The following is a 20,959-nucleotide window of genomic DNA, read 5'->3' as shown; positions in this document are numbered from 1 at the left end:
ACATTTAAATGTGTGTGCTTTGGCATTTAACTCCATGTGTTAAATGGAGAAACCATCATGGTGGCTCTCTCTCTCTCTCTCTCTCGCTTTCTGTCTATAGATATATATATAATGGTTCCCCCATCTTCCTCTTGAGGAAGGCCCAATCGTAATTCTTAACTCCTGAAATTATTCTCCTCCTGAACTCCCCAGTTGTCGTAGTCGCGGATGTGTACAGCATTAATTTGAGTCCTGTTGTTAATAAACTTTTGAAATACCTGCGCCACCCAAGGGAAATATCCTGTGGTATTGGCTGAGGAACTACCCCTTTAATTTACTGCTCTGGGAATCTTTCTGGGATGAGCTCTGCAGTATCTAAATATAGGGCACTTTCATTCTGTAGTGTGTGTGTGTGTGTGTGTGTGTGTGTGTGTGTGTGTGTGTGTGTGTGTGTCGGGCCACACTACCTATATTAAGAGTTCTTGTAGACTCCTATGTTCAAAACGGACAATTTTGATACAGTAGCTTTGCTTCTGCATGAAATTTCATACACTAGGTCAAAATTACTTTATCACAACATCCCTCCAAGCCACCTTATGATCCGTCCAGACATTTTGATTATCTGTATGGGTAGAGAAGGTTACAGAATATTAGTTTATCTTCCAAAAAATATCATGTTGGTCTCCTGGCCCATCAGCTCTTCCACTCAGATCAACAGAGCTCCTCCAGAGCCCAGTCTGCTGGAAAGCCTTATTAATGCAATATTTCACTTCAAACATAGATTTATGTATTAAATCTAGAATTCCTTATAAAGAACCCATTTAGGCACTGAGGTCTTCTAAGCCTTAGTGATTTCCATCATGAGCGATTTCAACGGGGTCTTGTGACTCGGTTATGGTCTGTCCACGTTCATGTATCTGTCATCTGTGTTTTTTCCCCCCGCTGATGTAGGAAAACCCCTGCAAGGTCCCTGGCCGACAGCTCATCCCACCCATCCTCCAGGAGAGCCAGGCCCTTCGCTCTAATCCACCCCAGGTCTGGTTACAGTTTCTGGGGCGTGGGACGCTGCGCTGAAAGCTCCTCTTCCTTGTTATGATTGTCTCCAGGGCGAGGCCCCTGGCTGGGCTCAGACTCCAGCTATAGACTCCTGCTCCAGACCCACGGCTCTGGTTCCAACTCCAGCCTCAGTCTTAGCCTCAGCCCCAGCCTCAGTTCCAGTCCCAGCCCCCAGCCCAACCCCTAGTCCCAGTCTCAGCCCAAGTCCCAGCCCAGTCCCAGCCTCAGTTCCAGTCCCAGCCCCCAGCCCCACCCCTAGTTCCAGTCTCAGCCCCAGTCCCAGCCCCCAGCCCCACCCCTAGTTCCAGTCTCAGCCCCAGTCCCAGCCTCAGTTCCAACCCCAGCCTCAGTCCGAGCCCCAGCCCTCAGCTCATTGACAGACTGTTTATCCAAAGCCTCATGACCATTTTGCAGAATAATTTCCCCCATGGAATAAGGATGGAGTAAGAGGGTTGGGGGCTCTGAACAGGCCTAGGTACTTTATGAATCCCTGGGGGGGAATCACATTAGATTGTCTTAACTCACAACCCACTCAGTGTAGGGAGTGGGTGATGATAATGATTATGATGATGACTGTATAATCCTCAACTGGAAAATGTCATACAGGAAAGATCCATGTGTCTTATCCATCCTCATGTGTGTCTGGCAGCCTTCCTTTCTCTAAGAAGCTTAATGCAGTATCTCTCTGTGACCTCTAGAGGTCAGCACTGTCGACACTTGAAAGGTAGCACAATTGATCTGCAGCACAATGTCAACAAAGGTGTCTGATTGCTAAATTCTGGGCAATACGATGTTTAAAATAACAATTTGTCCGATGCTGATTTCAATGATTTTTTCTTATTGCTTATTTATTATTTATTTTGTTATTTATTCCCCCTTTTATACCAGGGAAACAAAGAAATCTTTATTATAAAAAAACAACTGTTTTAACGTCTTTCAGCCCTTCATCACAGTACTGTATCTTTGAATGAGCACAAATTCAATTATATAAATTTATGAAACAATCTTTAATGCGACACAACAGATAAACATGGGGCACTGCCATAGGTGAATGTCATCTTTGCTGATAGGCCGATGGCAGCCAACAAGGTGAATATCGTCCGATACCGATGCATGGCCGATATACCTGTGTATCCCCAGTCTGGTGTCAAATGTAATTTATGGATAATTAACATGTTAAAATGTTTGAAATGGTTTCGAATTTTCGACACCTACAGGATTTTTTCCTCATAGTCTACCGTAGGCTGTTCTTGGCTCAAGTCTAGCATGTTGTGTAATATGGTAACGAAATGGAAAACAGTCTTTGCTGGGACAGCAATGTACTGATCCAAACAGGATTCTCTCTCTCTCTCTCTCTCTCTCTCTCTCTCTCTCTCTCTCTCTCTCTCTCTCTCTCTCTGCTCCCCAAACAGGACCCAGCAGAACTTCAGAGGCCGTTGCGACTCTCAGGCCATTTAAACACACGTTCATGTGTCCACGTTACGTGTGTGCTTTGATAAATAAGTGTGAGGGGGGAAGCCGGGTGTGTTTTCCGCCCTGGCGTGCGTGCGGGCGGACGGGCTACACGCGTGAGAAAATTCTGGCTCCCGTGTCATTTTTTCCACTGCTACTTGCGTAACTGCCAGCCCTTTTTTTTGCGTAGGACCAAGAAATTATTTCTTGAGGAAGGGTGGGGGGGTGGGGGGGTGGATTAGTTTACTCAAACACACAAAGCTCCCACAGTTAGAATACCTGGGTTCCTCCCTCATCCTATCACTTGATGTGTTCTACAGGATTAGACAAGATGGGCCGCCAGGACCGGCGCTGGATGAATGGGCCGTTTCCGGGCCTGGACCGTTTTCCGTTTGCGGGGCCCCTCATCACTCACCCTGACAATGCTCTGAGCATGCCCATGGGGAGGACGGGGAGGGGGGGGGGGGATTTGGTGAAACCCCTCCAACCGCTGGATCCAAGATTGGCTCACCTTGGCACTCGCTGTGAAGACTTAGTTTGCTCGCTTCACGCTGACGGCGATTTGGTTGTTGATTAGTTCAGTGCCTGAAAGAGAGAGGGATTGTTCCCTCTTTCATTTGTCAAACACAGGTTTCTGGTGATCATGATATCGTGCCTTCATGAACACTTGTGAAGATTCTGCCTCTGATCATTGGGTCTCTGAATGGTGATATGTTGGGCAGAAGTGGCAGAAGTGACGGATCTTTGTTCTGTAGCCTAAAACAGGAGACGATGGCTGGGAAGCTGGCTATGGGACGACCACCTGAACCTCCCATAACCCCCTGGCGACCTGACTGCCTGCTGGCCAATGAAGAACAGTTGCCTCTATTCACCAGAGAAAGGAACCAGGGCTAGTGTGTGCTGGAGGGCCTCTACAGTTACTCTACCTTTCCCCCCACACTCCCTCAGACCTGTCCATGGAAGGGAGGGTAACTGTTTGTCAAGTTTTTTTTGTTTTTGTTTCCTCCAATGGAGTGCCCCCAGAGTGCGGTTTGGGTTTTAAGATGGGCCTCGCCACCCTCTCTAGTTGCACCTAAATTTCGTAATATTTCTTTTTAAGACCCGATGCGGTATGAATGAAAGCCACGCAGTCAGCTTTTGGCTGAGGTAGGTCTCGGCCTCTAAGAGAGGCAAAACGTTCAATCAACCGTCGACTTTTTACGCATCAGTTTCATTCGGGCACTAAATGGACGTCTATGCGCCGATTTGGCTGTAACCCTGAGACAGATTTTCATTCACGTGCATCAGAACAGGCTCGGCACAATTATCTCTCAGCAAATGAGGGGGGCAGAGAAAGGTCATGTTTGGGAAGCTGGACTCTAGATCTGTCGTTTTCGTATTCCAGATGGAACCATAGGACTGGGGGTGAGACCCGGTTAATCTGACTCAGTAGATATACAACCCAAGACACTGATTCAAGGAAAACACCAGGGAGTCTGCAAGGTAAACAAATATGAATTATCACAGGAGAACAGCCCCAGTATTCACACTAGTAAAAACATAATCCTCCCATGATGAGTCTCATATGTCTAACCTTACTGGGACCTTATTTTTCCATTAGTGTTTGCGAGTATTCGGGCAGCAGAGAGCCAGTCAGGGGTAAAACGTGGTAATTGAACCTGAATAAAAGTTCTTAAATGCAAGCATTTTTATATAATCACTGTCATTATTGGGGCTACTAAAATAATCTGGACCATTAAGAGCTTGTAGACCTCGCTGTGTCTCCCGGGTGCCCGGGCTGACTCTCTCCAAAGTGTTCGCAGATACGCCACCCCGCCAGCAACCGCAGCACAGCCAGAGTGTGTGTGTGTGTGTGTGAGCGAGCTCCAGAGGGGGAGGTATGGAACGACTGGGCCGCCTTGACTCTGAGCTGTCAGCCCACGGAGAGCAGGAGGGCAACCAGCACCTTTTTGAGGAGCGTAACCCCAAAAACCAGAGAAACCCTAAACCTTGTGTTTGGTTCACAGAGGTCTATTTATAGGGCCTGGGTTTGGACAGAAGGCGTTTTTTTTTTTTTTTTTTTACATACGGCAGAGGGTGAGCTGGGTGAAGTAACGAAAGACGCCTGTCTGGCACTTCTGCTGTCTTTGTGTGTGATTATGGGATTGGAACGTGAAATGAAGATGAACAACAGGCTAGACTTGCCTGTATGACTGTATGACACTGCTGTAGACGACACAGGGATGAACTCTGGGCCTGAGTGAGTTTCTATCACAAGGGAGAGAGTGGTCTTTCACCTGTCATACAGACATGGGAGCAAATGAGAAGAGCAGAGAGAAGGCATCTCTTTCATTCATTCTCTCTCTCTCTCTCTCTCTCTCTCTCGACGGTGCTGGGCAGACGTCAGTTTGCAGCTCTCCAACCGAAACCACAGTGAAAGCCGGAGGGAGAGACAGACAGTAGGCACCACTACACAGACACAGCAGGGGCTTTCAATACTGGAGCAGCCTGAAACACGATCAACACCACACCATCTAATTATCCCCCCATTACTACACGCTCGTATTTACTTTGAGACTTACCATGGCTTCTCTGTTTAGAGCCAGCAAGGATACGGACAAGGGGGAAAAAAAGTGAAATCCAAATAGAAGTGCTCTGTTGAACGTACCCCGATCAGACATTTGTGCATGGCCCTTTATTTATGCTTGGCATGTCCAACCATAGACGTTACCTGGGGTTGTGTTTGAACATGACAGCTCTCGCTGCCCTTGACGGTGGCCCCGTTGCTGTGGGGGTGTCGAGTTATTGGCCCCTCAGCTGGAGGTGTTATTGTTAGACACCAGAAGGACGGCGGACGCGAGCCAAGCCCAGCAGCCCCCTGGCACTGAGGAGTCTGGGAGTTCTCCGAGCACGTGTCACTGATAGGCCTCTCCGGAGAAGCAGAAGCCCGCGTCGGGCCGGGCCAAGGAAATGCCATCCCCGTGAGCCGGGGCGCTCAGAGGCGGAGGGAAACGCGTCAGTTAGCGCCCGCTGGCCCTCACTCTCACCCCACGCGATCTGGATAACCACTGGTGTAAACATGGCCATTATGTAGATGAAGCGCTGTGTGTGTGTGGTGTGTGTGTGTGTGTGTGGTGTGCCTGCCTGGGGTTGATGGAAGGATGTGTCGGTGACCACAGCAGATCATAAAACCTAACACAGCAGAAATATTATTTTGATTCCAGCTACATTTTTGAAAGATGCTGCAAAGCTTCTACTGTAAGGGTAGCCTAAGTTGGATACTCGCTGGTCTCAGTCTCTCTGCGTGGACTGTCTGGAAGATGAGGTGTCAGGGTTGAGGTGTGTGATCTCTCTCTCTCTCTCTCTCTCTCTCTCTCCCTGTTCCTGGCTAGGTCCTCTCCATGGCACATCCATCCTGTCTTCTCTTCTCTCTACCTCCAGCACCATCATCCTTCACGGTGGGCGCGGTGACAAGATGTCGTCCAAACTGTCGACTGCCTGTTGTAAATGTGCTTCTGCCCTTAGCCACGATGACTAGTGTTGATCTGCCTGTCTTTACTTGTTGCTTAGCGAGCCTTTGTCGGGACGCAGGCTTGGGGAGTGAAATCAAATCAAGCTCTCCCTCAATCGAAGTAAAGAAACCCACTCTCCTTCTTCTGGAGTGGCTGAAATGCTCTCAGTCAGTTTACGTTGTGGTCAAATGTTTTGTTTTAAGCGAAGGTATTTCTTATTCACACTGTGAGCACGAGCCAGGCTTTGCCAACTGCCACGGGGTCAAGTGGAACATCTGAGTCCACGGAACAAACAGGTCAAACCGGGCACGAAAATATCTGCAGGGAATAAATGAAAGAATGAATGAATGAATGATTGAATTAACTTACGGGTCCATTATAATGCCCCAATGTCTCTTTTCTCAGAATCCCTCCCTCCCTGCCTCCCCTCTCTCACATGTAGGTCATTATGGCTAATTGTTTCCAAATCTCACTGAGAGGATGCCACAAATCACTGACGAATAACTGTTTCTCTGCCCTAAAACTAAATCGTGTGGCTGGCGCGAGGGTTGATTGTTGAAAGGAAATGTTTCTTGTCCGATCTCAGCTTTTGGTGGGGGCCTAATAAGCCATTAACATTCAAACTTTCCAACTGTCTTCACCTGAAAGTAGAAATATCCATTACAGAACGCAATGACGACTGGTGTGAATAACCCAGGCCTACTTCTTGATTTCAGGTTTTTGCTGAAACGCCTTGTTAGGTAGGCTAAATCCACTCTTTTTATAGAGGAAAAGGCTGTAAATTACATCTGGGCTGTGAACACACACATTTTAAGTGATTAAATTAAGGTATATTTGTACTAACCTACTTACAAGGAATTTTATGGACTACATAAATTTAGAATATTTCTTCTCTCCCAATGATCTGGTTTATTTTGTCCGTAATTCTGGACCTCAAATCCCGATTCAAAAAGCAGTCGTGTCTTTCTTCTCTCTATGGAAAATGTCCTCCACAAATTAGCTATCCAAACACCATTTTCAAAACGGACAAATTGAATAATTCTGCCTAATTGCCTGCGAAAACACACACTTTCACGCATGTTGATAGGATTAACGAGCTGCACTTAACTGTCTGTTGACATTTTCAGAGGGCATGTAGATTTCCATCTCTAAACCAACATCCTCCCTTCCCCAGAGGCCGTAATAGCTGCATTGATTAAGTTCTAACGAAGCGGCCATGGACCCTGACCCCAACAACCTTGGACAGCACCTCTCCGGGTCCCTCCAAAAACACCATGGGGGCTTTGAAGTGTGAGAGCGTCCGGTAGACTCGCTCAACGCGGCCGTGTCTGCGGAGCGAGCCAAGCCCACCAAAGAAGAGGCTTCCGCTGCACAGGACTGTCAGCGTGCAGGCCCAAAGACTCTGGAAGTGGCAGGAGGCAGCAGATCTCTCCAGGACCACACTCCCTTACACTCAAAAAAAGAGTGCTATATATAACCACTTAAGAGAAGATAGAAGCCCTTTCAGGCCTGTGAGGTTCAAGATACAACCATTTCCAGCTCTATACGGTGCTGTTTGGATCCTTAACGGTGGTTCTTTCTGGCCTGAAAAGGGGTTCTATCTGGAAATAAATTGTCACAGGCTAGTCTATAAATGATGGACAACATTTTAGAACGGTGTATTTTTAATCCCTGGACAAGCAATGAGACACAGCCCATTTACCGCCCCTCACATCTGGCCTCCCAGCTTTCTGAGACTCAAATGGGCCGGACTCCCCACCAAAATGAAATGTCTTCACCCTTTCTTCCACATGCTCTCTAGCAGTAGTTCATTCTTTTCCATTAATAAGCGAGTATGGAGAATCAAATATTTACGGAAGAGCATTAGGGCCAAGAACTGAGTTTATTATTTTTTTAAGCTTAAAGTTTATTATTTTTTTAAGCTTTTTAAGTTTAAAGTCAGAATTTCTGACTTTAAAGTCAGAATTTCTGAGAAAAAAGTCAGAAATAACTTCTGAGATTAAAGTCAGAATTTCTGAGATTAAAGTCAGAATTTTTGAGAAAAAAACTCAGAATTTCTGACTTTAAACTCAGAAGCTTAAAAAAAAACAAAAAAAACTCCACTGTTGGCCCTAATGCTCTTCCGTAAATATTTGATGTGGGCCGAGTCTAAAACCAAAGAAATCGCTAGAAGAGATAGAGGAGGTGTTGGCAAGGTGACATCACTCCATCGCAGGTGTTACTGTACATGACTTGTTCTGTAGTGATGAATGTGCATCCACAGTAACTCCCGCCGGCCCCTCTGCGTAGGCCTACATCATGTCATGGGACGTTATTGTTTGCATTGATGTTGGGGAATCAATGCCTTTTTCTGGCTTTGTTTTCCTCTCGGGCCGAAGATCAAAGCATTGGTTACAAGATGAACCCTGGAACACTGCTGCTCTGTGGGCATTCAGATGAAGGCCAAGTTTTTCCAAGTGTCCAGGGATGTGCAAAACCCGTTGGTCCAGAGAAGGGAAAACACATGTGGGAGCTTGGCAAGAGGACGCCAACCCAGGATTTCCTTGATTTCACTGGTAATGATTCTGGTCTGTGGACCGCTCCAAAGACGAAAGGCAGACTATTGAATGGAATGTGTGTGTGTGTGTGTGTACGCGCCCGTGTGGGTGTGTATGTGTGCGTCTTGTGTTTGTGTGTTAGTGAATATCCGACTTGCTGTTACTCCAAATCCAATCTACTTCCTGCACTGTGAAGGATGCTACAGCTATGCTATGGGTCCACCAGGGCCTACTACTGTATGTAGGCCTACTCTCCACTCCTCACATTGGGCCATCAACAAATAGGCCATATGACTTCATAGTAAGAGGGATGCTTTCTTGGAGCAAGACCAATTGCTGACTGACATGCATGCTATATGTCAAAGCTATAAGGGGGGTGTGTGGGGGGGGGGGGGGGGTTGGAGGGAGGGAGGCGCATGCCCGGAACAGCCAGGAGGCTTGCTGGCACATGACTGGGGTCCAGCCCAGGGTTGGAGAGGTGTGGGTGGCCGACGGAGAAACACCTGCGCCCAGTCAGGCCCCGGGGAGGGAGCCAACAGCCAGCGTGCCCCTCCCGGACCTCCAGCCGCGTCCGTGTGACAAACGGAGCAGAGAAGTGACACCTCGCCCTCCCCGTGCGGACGTCACGGCCCAGAGCTCCTTAGTTACCGACGCCCCACGAAACAAGGAAGGTGATGGACGGGAAATGTAATCGACCTGCGCTGCTTGTGACACGCCGCTGTGTGAGAACATAGCGGGGCTGTGACGTCACCGACCAATCAGCCGCGCTAGGTGTGGTCTGTGTTCTACGCATCGCCGCCACATACTTCTGGAATAATCCCTCATTCCAGCTCGAGAAAGGAAACGGGCGGCCATTTTCAATATTCTAATTACGCTCAAAACTCTTGACAGCTATTCCATTATTCTATCGTAAGGAAAACAGAAGAGAGAAAAAAACTTGACAGCGCTTTTTTTAAAGTGACGGCTATATATAGTAGGCAGTACATAATTTAAACAACATGTTCTGAAATGTATTAGCTACATAAGGATGGAAAAACTGTGTGTGTGTGTGCGTGAATGTGGACTATTCTCACAGGTTCCTGTCACAGAGAGCATTTCAGACTTCTGAATAAAGGGCTTGCTAGCAGCCAAGAGAGAATCATACTTTTCCATGGTGCTTTTTGCAACGCGAAAGGGTCTACATGATGTCAGAGGACTTAGTCCTTGGTAGTCAGTCCCTCATACTTACAGGGGGGCCTATTCTGCACCAATGGCAAGAGGAGGATGGTCTCCCTCCCGCTGTCTGAGTCTGGTTCCCGTCAAAGTATGAGTGTCCTTCCAGCCAAATAGTTTCCCCCTGAATATTACCATTCTCTGCAAACTTACTGGCTGGATTAATCTGGTAGTTTTTGAAGTGCGAAGCGTTCTATTGTATGGCTGCATAAAAAGCTAGTCTGAGTTTATAGGATCAGTTTCTGCTCATAGAGCGCACGCCTTTGATGTGGATTGAGGATTCATACAGATGTATGTGTTATTAATTTATCATAAACCACAACAAGCTATTTTTGCAAGGCAGAGGAAACAGAAAACTCTTTCTGACAAGAACGAAGCAACTGCAGTGTGCTCACTCGCACATCATGAACAGAACAGCCCCCCGGTATTGCGCTTTGTGGAGGTTTGGCGGCCTTGTTTGTGTGGGTCTTAGCGGTGATCCTCGTGCCTGTAGGCAGGCCGGCCTGCCAGCCTCGCCGTGAAGAACTGCTCACTTCACTCGGTCCGTCTAGGCCCCTTTACATCCGGACAGCCATGTTTCATCATAATCTGCCTTCGACTCTTGCCCAGCCATTTATATTTCACATTTCTTATTAAAACAACCCTTTTTTTTTGCTATCCCATTTTACTCTCCATTTTGGGGCCCGACCTTTTCAGTCGGCCTAAGTGATATTTTGTGGCTTAGCTGTGAGCTATTTTTTATGGTAGCCTATCTTAACTCTGCTCTCTCTCACTCTCTTTTTATACAGTGCATGGGAGATATTGATATGTCATTACGTTATATGAGCGGAGTCACAGGAAGGCGTTTGTCTTTAAACTGAGCACTTTGCTCAGGGGCTGTGGACGGCCCACAGAAGACCCATTGTTTCCCTGCGTATTAACGGTAGGGGCATGTTTCAGCAGATGTTGTCCTCCAGACAGATTCTCAGCTCATTTTCGATCAGTTTCATACACTCTCCCACGTCGACCAAGCGTCTCCCTCTTTTTTAATTTCACATGCGGTCTGATGCATTGACATGGGTCCCTTTTGCCGATTTGTGTTGTGGCCCTCCCGCGTCAGCCAATGGGCTGTTGTGGCCTTCCTGCGTCAGCCTATGGGCCTTTGGCAGCCCTCCCGCGTCAGCCAATGGGCTGTTGTGGCCTTGCTGCGTCAGCCTATGGGCTTTTGGCAGCCCTCCGGCGTCAGCCAATGAGCTGTTGGCAGCCCTCCTGCGCGGCAGAGAGCTGCTGGAAACATGTTGCAGAGCTGAAGGGTAAAAGGCAGTCCAGCGAACACAAAGAGCACAACTGGATGCATGTGACACTGATCTCAGCTGAAGTGAAATAACGTGTTTGCCTTTTCTCTGATCCAGATGGCTTTCTGGATGTGATCTGCTGTTTGTTTGTTGTTGCTCGTCTTGACATCGTGGGATGGAGAGTTGCGTGGAGGAGAAGGGTGTAACAAATGGGCTCTTTGTCTTGTCAACCTGAAACAGATGCCAGGGAGGTTTGCGGTGGTACATTTGCCACACAAATGACATAAAGTTGCCCCATCACCATCTGGGTCTTGAGGGCTCGCCATACATATGGAGCAGCAGCAAAGCAATGGCATTGGGTGCTTTTTTACTAAATACACTTTCATATAAAGGAGTAAGTAAGTAAGTATCCTTGAGAACCATTGGTTCTCAAGCCTAATGGCCCATAGGGCAGGAGCCTATCTCTTGATTCCTTAGCGTGAGGCAGCTTGAAGTACACCACCTGGACATGACGCTAGTATGTCACGCGGACCTACCCCCAATCCAACCCTTGATGCGGAGTGCCAAGCAGGAAGGGATTGGGTCCCATTATTTTTAAAGTCTTTGGTATGACTCGGCCGGGGATCGAACCCCCAACCTCCCAATCTCAGGACAGGGCTTGTAAGAGAATTCACTTCTTTCCCACTCTCTTTTTTTTATTCCCTCCCCTGTCGGTATAATGGAATGGAGGATATTCTATATTCCTGCCTGAATTTGGCCTAAGGATGCAGCCCGGATGCCTGCTCTCTCTCCCAACGCAAGGACGTGAGAGAAGCGCTCAATCTCAATACCCCGTCAGCCTTCGGCACTTTCTCTATAGTCATTATGTGTGATCTTCTTTAAGTTCTTGTCAAATTGAGCGTTTGAAAATACACAAGTATGCGGCTGTGCAGGGATAGCACACTGGCCTTCCTCGCAATCCCATCTTCCCTCATCTTATTCGCTTATCCATTCCCAAGCATCCCGGCGCCACGATTAGGGGCTGATTTTTCTCTCCCCCCCCCCTCGTCCCAGACACTGCCAAAGCCCCGCTCTTCGAGCCTGTGAAGTGGATCATTGTAACAGATACTGACGGGCTCAAGGTTCAAAGTCCTCTCTTGGTTTGTGTCGAGGTTTTTCGTGAGCGTCCTGACTTGAGAATAATGCACTCTCTGTGTGTCCAGCTTGCCCCTTTATGCTGGTCTCCTTCTCTAGCCGACAGCCTTTTTCATCAAAATTATATTTGAGATGAAAGAGCACTGGCTATTTCATACAAGGTGAGGAAGGGTCCAGCTTTCTTGAGCCCGAGGTGGGAAGCAATGTGGGACAGTTCTGGGGAAGGGGGCCAGGGAACTGGTCAAACTTGGACCGAGCTCAAAGGTGGCGATGAACTACCCTGTCCATCGCTGAAAGATCACACAGAGGGTGACACCTGCCAGCTTTCGCTGTTCTCCTGTGCAGTCTTTGTTCTCACTGAGTCCAGCCAGACATGCAGGGTGTTTCTGATAAGGAGATCAGAGAAAGAGCACATATTATTAAAAGTTACTTCCTTTAGAGTTACAGTAAGACGCCGAATATCACTCTCCACCCTGCTCCCTAGCGGCCTGACGCCTGTTCTTGTGTGTCTGCCTGTTGGTTTCTCTGGCTGTGTTCTGAATCACATACTTCCATAATATATAGTATGCCAAAAACTGATGTAGTATGTCCCAATACATAGTATGCCACATGCAGTACGCCCAAAATACCAGGATGTCCTACTACATCCGGTCGTATTTTGCAGTATGCAAGCCAGCACACTTTTCTGGCTATTGTGACCCACAATCCAGTGCGCAGAGGAAATTATGTCACATGTGCAAGTCACGCCGTGACAGACAGGTGTTTTGATGAATCCCAGCTGTGGACTAATGTCGCTTTATGGACAGTGAGAGATGAGGTCAAATTTCAAGGTGCTATGTTATGGCAAAGTGGTGTGTCCGAATTGGATGCATTCTGTGGGCAAAGTACATGCTTTCTAGGGGCAGCTGTAGTACGTACTAGTAGTAAAAAGTAGAAGTGTACGGTTCGGAATGCAGCCTCTGTGTTTGTGTTGTCTGATTGCCTACACCTGTCTCTCGTTATGATCAGTCTCACCTGCACCTCCTCTCCCTCGTTAGCTTGTCTTTATATCCCAGCCCTGAATCTGAATGTTCTTTTGTCTGTCCATCGTTTTGTCATGTTCCGTGTTAGTTAGTTTCTCCTTGTGTTCCTAGATGTCCTGTTGTATGGCTTACCTGTTTTGGATTATTTTGTGGATTAAACTTCACTGAACCTGCTGTGTCAGTGTTTGGGTCCTACACTTGCTGCTACATGCCCTCAGCCCTACTCATTCTCCCATTTATGAAAACCATCTTGCCACCAAAACAAATCTTTGATCTCAAATGTCATGTCTTATACAATTTATGACCTTTTTACAAACATAGGCGTGCAGTACCATCATCATTTTGAAGTGAATTTCAGAGCACATCAACGGCAAATATAACTTTGTCCGGCGGGCATTTTGATCAAGTTCACAGTGACTTGCAATAACTGTGTTTATAATTCTCTGTGATGTTTGGAAATATTATTTCATTATTGTTCCACACAACAAAGGGGACATTTGAGGGTAGTGTACATTTGGCGTACTCTCTGTGCAGTGGGGTAATATATCATGTCATATGCTGACATTCTGGCGATCTTGTCATTCTGGTGGGTCTGGTGGTCCCAGCAGGACCAGCTACACACAAACCAACGGCTCATTCTGAGCAACATTAAAGTGAGGAGGAGTGTTTGGTTGGTCTGGACCGAGCTTTTAACACATTCCACGGTGGGAGCCGTGGCCATGGGTTGCACTCGGCCCCGCGCTCGCCCTGCACCTCCTCGCTCTCCGTCTCCTGAAAACTGGGCAGCTTTAAATCCAATCAATCAAAATGGCTGGCTTCTGAGGTGTAGGCGCTGATTCAGCAGTTTGTGACTCAGGTAGCGTGTGTGGGAACAGCTTGAATTCTGCCACTCTGCTGATAGTTGAGTTTGTTTTTGGCCCTTTCTCTTTCCGCAGACTAAGAAAGGGATGTTTGTGTTTGAAACATACTTCTTTTTCAAGGGGTTAGGAAACCTTGGAAAATCCTCGACTCCTTTTGGAGCGGTAACAAAGCGTTTTTTAAAAAGTCTTTTTTATTTTTTATTAAAGAGCCACGTTGTCAATAAAAGCGAGCTTTAAAGGGCCTGCAGCCAGGGGGCTTTTCCAGTCGCTATATTTAACCCAGATTACTGAAAGGAGAAGAATCTCCTTGAATCCCATGGGTGACCAGTCTCTGTCAGAGACATTCTCATGGTCAGTGGCAATACTCCATACATCATCTGAGCTTCAGTCTATCACTAGACCTAGAACCCTGAACGCTGGACCCTAGACTGTGGGAGTGGGGTCCGGCCGGTCTAGATGGCCTAAGGGCGGTCCGACGGTGTGTATTAGACTCTCCCTTGTTCAGGTAGCTTATCCCTCCTCCTCCACGTCCATAAACACGTACAAGCCTCCAAACCCCACCTCGGCCACCACCACCACAGCTCCCCTCTCTGCCTGCCAGCCGGGGCTGTGAAGGCCCGACACTAAGAGCCTTTATGCCCCTGTGTATCTTGTGGCTTGAGGCTTCGCCACTCTGTGCCCAGGGCGAGTTCCTGGAAAGCCAGGGGCCTTAGGGGATCCGCGGAGCCTCCATGCCACCTCAAGCCCCACCGCCCAGGCCACAGAACAGTACACCTGGCAAGAGCCGAGACCAGACAGTGGTTAGGGTAGGACTCCGCTACCCTCCAGCCCCTTAGCGCCCATAGGAGACGACCCTGCCCCAAAACTACCTGAGAGGAAAATCTCTCCATGATATACTAAAACCCAAGGGGGAGGATGAAGAACAGTTGAAAGAAATATTTTGTTTTGACAATCAGTTGGTGCCATCATAACGGCTTCAGGGGTGGCGAGGGGCTTTGAGGAACTGACAACGTACGTACCTAGACGACCGGTTGACTTTCTCTCCATCCCTCCTCTTTGAAAAATCACAGACCATGTGTTTGAAGTGAACACGCCGGGGCCATACCAGGACACTTCTCCCTAAATTATCTCTAGCTACTTTGAGTAAGCCATGTGCACATTTCCCAGCCCTAGTTACTGTATGTACATTACTCATGTACTTTATCCATTTAGCTTTGTACAGTATTTGTTGTTGAAATGTGGTGGGGTATATTGTAATTACATGTTGTGGCTTCCAAGATTTAATACTGACACTTGTCAGATGGACTGGCCACATGGGGATGGGAGTAATTCTCTTTTATTGCAGTGAGTAGTCACAACCTGTTCCAGTGTGTGTGTGCGTGCGTGTGTGTGCGTGTGCGTGCATGTCTGTGTGTGTGTGAGTGTGTGTGTTTGTCTGCTTGTGTGCGGTCCCTCTCAGGCATATGTACTGTATGATTAACTTGTCCTGAGGTGCTATCCTATAGCTGACATAATAGACGTGTGTTAATCTTTAGGACAGGTGACACTGTCCCTTTGACAAGTGATGTCATCCTTTCTCACAGACTGCAGGTTGCCATGGGAGCTCTGCACTCAGCTTTTGACAAGAACTTTAACTCGGTGTACATGGTGAGTTGATTTGAAAATCATGCACCTATGATGAACAGTTCGATTCAAATGATGTGATGACTACAGCTTGGCATAATGTCTGAGAGCCATCAGCACCCCTTGTTTCATAACTTGTTTCATGACACAATTTCATCCACGGAGCCAGTCTACTTTAACCATTTTAGTCTATTCAAATGCACTGCCAATTATATTTAATGACCTCAAAGCTCCCAGTTCCAAGCTTCGCAACGACTTCCATTGGGAAGCACCACTCTCTCTGAGCTGCAGTCAAAAAACTGTAGAACATTTAAATGTATTCCAAACAATGTTTTACTTCCCTCCATAAAAACATGTAATATACACTGCTCTGCTTTGTATCGAATTGATTTTTGAACCCATAATCTGTTTCCTGTGAGAAGTGTGTTTTAATAGGCTACTTGCTCACAAATAATGGAAAATGCTGCCACTAAGAAAACTATAATCGTACAATCTGACTCATAAACATGTGACCTGCATACTCGAATTTGATTAACAATCTCACCACTAGCCTCCCGCGCCTCCACTCTGAACCTCGTTTTTGTTGTGTTATTGCTAGAGTAATGTTACATTTTACACCTTGGTTATATTTTTCTGATATCCATAGTAGTTTTACATGTTTTGGACGTTGTCTGGCAAAAAAAGAGAAGGAAATTCAAGCCAAATGTTTTTCCTCCCTCAGAAAGCCCCTTCATACGGCATCTCCTACCTTCACCCACCCACGAACGCAAGGAGGGTCCTCCTCACCCCACCCCCCTGGTAACGAACACAGCCTACCACACCCACAAAGGCTGAGCCCGCAGCATGACATGCCCAGGGCACAGTGGGCTACTAAATCATGTTGCCCCACTTGGGCTGTCTCCAACCTTGTAATTTTATTTATTTAATATTACAAATTAATAAAAATTTAATTATTTTTCATCACAAATGTTCATACTATCATGCAAACTATTTACGTAGTATTATCATAATACAATGGAAAAGGTGATTTTCCACAGATGTAAGACAAAGTCAACCCTCACCACTCTAAACAAACCCACATATGGTATATTTGTATCCTAATCTATAGCATAGCACAGGTAATCTGGGGTATCACAAGAGCTGAAAACAGGATAGGTTGTCAGGGGCCAATTGTGCAAAGTTTCAGAACACACGCAGTCATACTAATCATTACACAATCAAAACCCATAGACATCTAAAAAACGAAAAATACTACCCTGTCATTATTGATAACTCAAATGACCAATGATTGTATCCTAATTTGTTCAACTTTCCTAAAAGGAAGACTGGCATCGCGTGGCAGGATTTGGGAAATGCAGGTGTGGAGACATACCGGATCCACATAGCTCAATGCTGCCACCTTGTGGTATGCTTAGGTTACACATTTTGCATGCATGACTATTTCTAACTAATCTAGTTGCAGGACATTGATCCATCATAATGTAATAACCATTTTAGGGGTATCATTCACCATTATCATACATCGAGTTCCAGTTCCTTAGTGTCTTTAGAGTAGCAGGCTGTGGTGTTTTGGAAGTGGTGTCAGCTAGAACACTTCATGTAGTCCAGTTTAGCCACATTGAGTCATCTGCCAACTCATTAAAAGACAATTCTAGACTAGTCAATATTTCCTTAATACAGACCATATAATTAACTCACCAATTCATTACATTTCACATTTTACATAGAAATAATTGATTTATATTTTTATACATAATAAAATCAGACAATATTGGTTTCTTTTCTGTATATGAAATTTTATTTTCCCGCAAAGTGAACACAGACAGAATTCCTTTAGAAGAAGGTGTTTGGTCTCTTGGTGGTGAAGCGGGGCTTGTGCTGACGACGCAGCACCCTGTGGGGCAGGGGGAACTTGATCTTGGAGTCCTGCAGGAAGAGACATGGTGGAAAGTCAGTCAGAAAAGTATTTCATTTGAGTCTGCCCCATCAGCAAAAATAACATTAGAAAGCCAACATTTTTTCTGGATTTATCAACAAAATCACGGCCGATGCCACAACATGTTGCCAGTTTCAAAACCGCCAGGTTTGAAGATGAGAAACTAGAAATCTGGAAGAGGAATCTGGCATTTCTCTGGCGGGCTTTTAACCGGAGCAGACTAAAATAAAGCCAGTCCAGAGAGAGACCCGCTTGCATAAGTCATCAGTACATCCTTTTCCCATTTCACCATCACATTTGCTCAAAATGATACCATGAGCCATGCAGCTGAAGCATGTTCTCTGAAAGAGGCACCAGCACGAGGCAGGTGGGTTTAGACTAAAGCTCGTCCTGTCACATACATGGAACTGCTTGATGGCAGGTCTGCGGCACTTGTTGGCAGCGATCTCCTGAACCTTCATGATCTGGATGGAGTGGGCGCGGGCACGATGGCGGGCTCCCATATCCCGGTCTGAAAGAAAACAACAAATCAGGTCACTAAACCACAAGAATGGCATTGGCAACCACCCTCATTGAGCGGATCCATTAAACAATATTTTCTATTCAAAGTATCTTTACACAGCAGGACATGTTGAACCTTGATTTCACTTCCATCAGCACATCAGCTAGTGAAAGGCGACAAGGTACTCTTGATTTATGCACACATGACAAGAGCATTATACACAGTGATAATGATCTTTGGGTTTGTGTGCGTATGCCAAACGGAGGTATATGATGTCCCATCTGTCCCACCATCTACATCAGGGGTCAATCTCGCTAGCCACATACTACCAGGACCAGTGCTGGTGCCGCAGTACTAGTGCTAACGGACAACCTGGTAACCTTAGTTCAAAGAGGGATGACATGGTCCAATTCAGTTGTGGCTTATTGTGAAAGCGCCCGTCGAGGCTAGGCTTGTGTGTGTGTGTGGGGGGGGGGGGTAGTACTTACAGCACTGTGTGACGGCTCCAGAGGTGGTCAGGTCCCTGTACTCTCTGTACATGTTGTGGGTGCCGCTACGAGAATCGTAACGCAGCCAGATGCCAAAGTTCTTCACCTTAAGGGGTGTCTTCTCGTGCACCTTGAAGCGCCACAGGAGGGAAGAAATATTAGTTACAGGAAGGTAACATCTTAAGACATTATAGCAACTTCTAAGGAGTCTCATACCTAAAATCAGCATTGATTATTGCATGATAAATACTGCACCATACAAATGCACTACAGGTGGGCAACAGGTAACAAGGTCATGCCTTAATGAGGTCATGTCTAGATAAGTTACCTTTGTTTAGGTCAGATAGAAGTGTGATTTACACATTTCCAATAGCAGCACATAACGTACTGTAGAACCTCAGATCCAAACCCACCAGGAATGAGGGCCGTTCGGACCTCTGAAATTGACGGAAACTGTCACCTCTCCGAAAGTGACGTCAAAATACATCACTTTTACAAAATAGAATGCATTTCGTAAACACTGATCAAATCAATAAATACCCTCTAACAATCGGTAAGGCACTGAAATTGCAATCAAAACCAACTACATTTGCGTTTTGTGCTAGCCGTTTTGTCATGTTACAGTAAAATGTTCAATTTGACACCCACTTCCAGTTTTGACACCCGTTCGGTTAGACTTTTCAGACCTCTCAAGGTTCAGATCTCTCGAGGTTCAGATGTCTGAGGTTCTACGGTGGTCGCAAGACATTTTCCACCCGTCTGTGTTCTCCATCCACTCTGACACACTCACCAGGCCGCAGTAGACGGTCTCTCCATTGGCCTTCTTCATCTTCCTCAGCTGGGAGACGAAGTACCAGAAGCGAGACTTGGCCACTACATGGTTGGGGGCGAAGATCCTCATGCGGTACAGAGGGGGAGTGGGGTTCTTGGCAGAGGGCAGCAGGCGCCCAATGACCTTGTATTCCCTAAGCTGTGAAGAGGAGGGGGACAGATATTAAGTAAAACATCTAAGGAAACACCTAACACCGCCACACAACTTTCCTTATTGGAACGTGTAGAACCTTGAATTCACTTTCAAAGGCACTGCAGCATCAGAGAAAGGCGACAAGGTACTGGTTGATTTTAGCACACCACACTAGATCGTATCATTGTTTTGACATGATCCTTGGGTTTGGGTGCATGCTTGTAGCCGACTAGCTATTAGCCACTGACATGGCTAGGCCGTGCATAATACTGCCTAACGTTGTGTATATAAGTTAACTTGGCTATGAGTTGTAGCAAATACCACATCGTTGTAGCAAATACCACATCGTGAGTTGATTCAGAACGGGCGGCTAGCTACCCAACTAACGTCCTTTACTTTAGCTAGCTAGCGATCCGACCACCTAGACAGTAGAGTTGGGCCTAGCAAGTAAAGCTAGCTCGCTAGCAATGCCATGACACGATCAAGAGACGGCATTCATCGGGCATTTGGTCATATTAAAAAGGGTAGAGACACCTTCATGAGGAATTACATATATCTAGCTGCTGTTAGGTAGACTGCGTATTTCTGTCTCCACGGACGTTGAGCACCTTTAATAGCTAGCTAGCTAACGTTAGCTCCGCCGCTTCCACACCGTCCACATGCACATGGCTCAACACTGCACATTAAGACGCCATATTGGGAACCCACGGGCATCCGTCTTATAAGCGCAGAAACACCAATGATTACCTTTACTTTCGTACACTTTTGTTATTCTCGTCAATCTACAATGACTTTATATACTCGAATATACGCTAATATTAGACTTTATGATGCATCGCAACGATAAACAGAGGTTTTTACGTACTGTGCCAGACGCCTTCATGGTGCCTCTCGCTGACGGCCACTGTAAAAGAGGAAGGGGAAGGTCGGCGCATGCGCACGTAAAGTAGAAAGGAGGGCAGTCTTAAATACTTTCCTTTCTCTGATTGGTGCGCCTGAAAAAGATGACATGTTGCAGGAGAAAATTGTAAGATTATTTGAAACAACATTATTTATTATAATCCTTTATTGGACCACAATGTGCAAGTACAGTAGTGTTAGGAGGGATTTCAGCTGTGTAAAATAGATTAGCAGTTAATAAAATATAATCAATATGGCAATAACACTAATAAAGAATGGATGCTTTTGATTTACCAATTTGTTTTAATTTACCATTACCATGTCTGAGACCCTCAACTCAGTATTTTCTTATTTCTCATGATCAACAGAATTAGGTTTTAATAAGCAAATACATTGAAGAAGCTATTTATTTTCGAGGTATGTATGTTATACCTCGTGTGCATTATTCTAATATGATTTTCATATTAAACATAAAAATAATGATGTCTGTAGTAAATTCTAATTAATTATTATAATGATTACAGAATTA

At 46.2% G+C, this 20,959-nt stretch overlaps 1 protein-coding gene across 1 annotated transcript; it reads right to left on the bottom strand.

Annotated features, from left to right (window-relative positions):
* Positions 1-17,411: 17,411 nt before the first annotated feature.
* Positions 17,412-20,439, bottom strand: rpl18a (ribosomal protein L18a). The gene is made up of 5 exons (XM_084447572.1): positions 20,396-20,439; positions 19,357-19,536; positions 18,567-18,696; positions 17,978-18,087; positions 17,412-17,566 (listed from the first exon to the last, which is right to left on the bottom strand). The coding sequence occupies exons 1-5, from the start codon at positions 20,411-20,413 to the stop codon at positions 17,474-17,476; spliced, it is 531 nt and encodes a 176-aa protein (XP_084303698.1). The 5' UTR covers positions 20,414-20,439; the 3' UTR covers positions 17,412-17,473.
* Between the last annotated feature and the right edge of the window lie 520 nt (positions 20,440-20,959).

Source organism: Borostomias antarcticus (genome assembly GCF_949987555.1).
Source record: "Borostomias antarcticus genome assembly, chromosome: 13".
NCBI classification, from domain to species: Eukaryota; Metazoa; Chordata; class Actinopteri; order Stomiiformes; family Stomiidae; genus Borostomias; species Borostomias antarcticus.
This window is presented reverse-complemented; position numbering and strand designations above follow the sequence as displayed.

Coding starts and splice junctions, on each gene's coding strand:
- rpl18a (XM_084447572.1), bottom strand. Junction 18,697..19,356: donor AGACCGTCTACTGCGGCCTG/GTGAGTGTGTCA, acceptor TGGCGCTTCAAG/GTGCACGAGAAGACACCCCT. Junction 17,567..17,977: donor CTGCCATCAAGCAGTTCCAT/GTATGTGACAGG, acceptor CTCTTCCTGCAG/GACTCCAAGATCAAGTTCCC.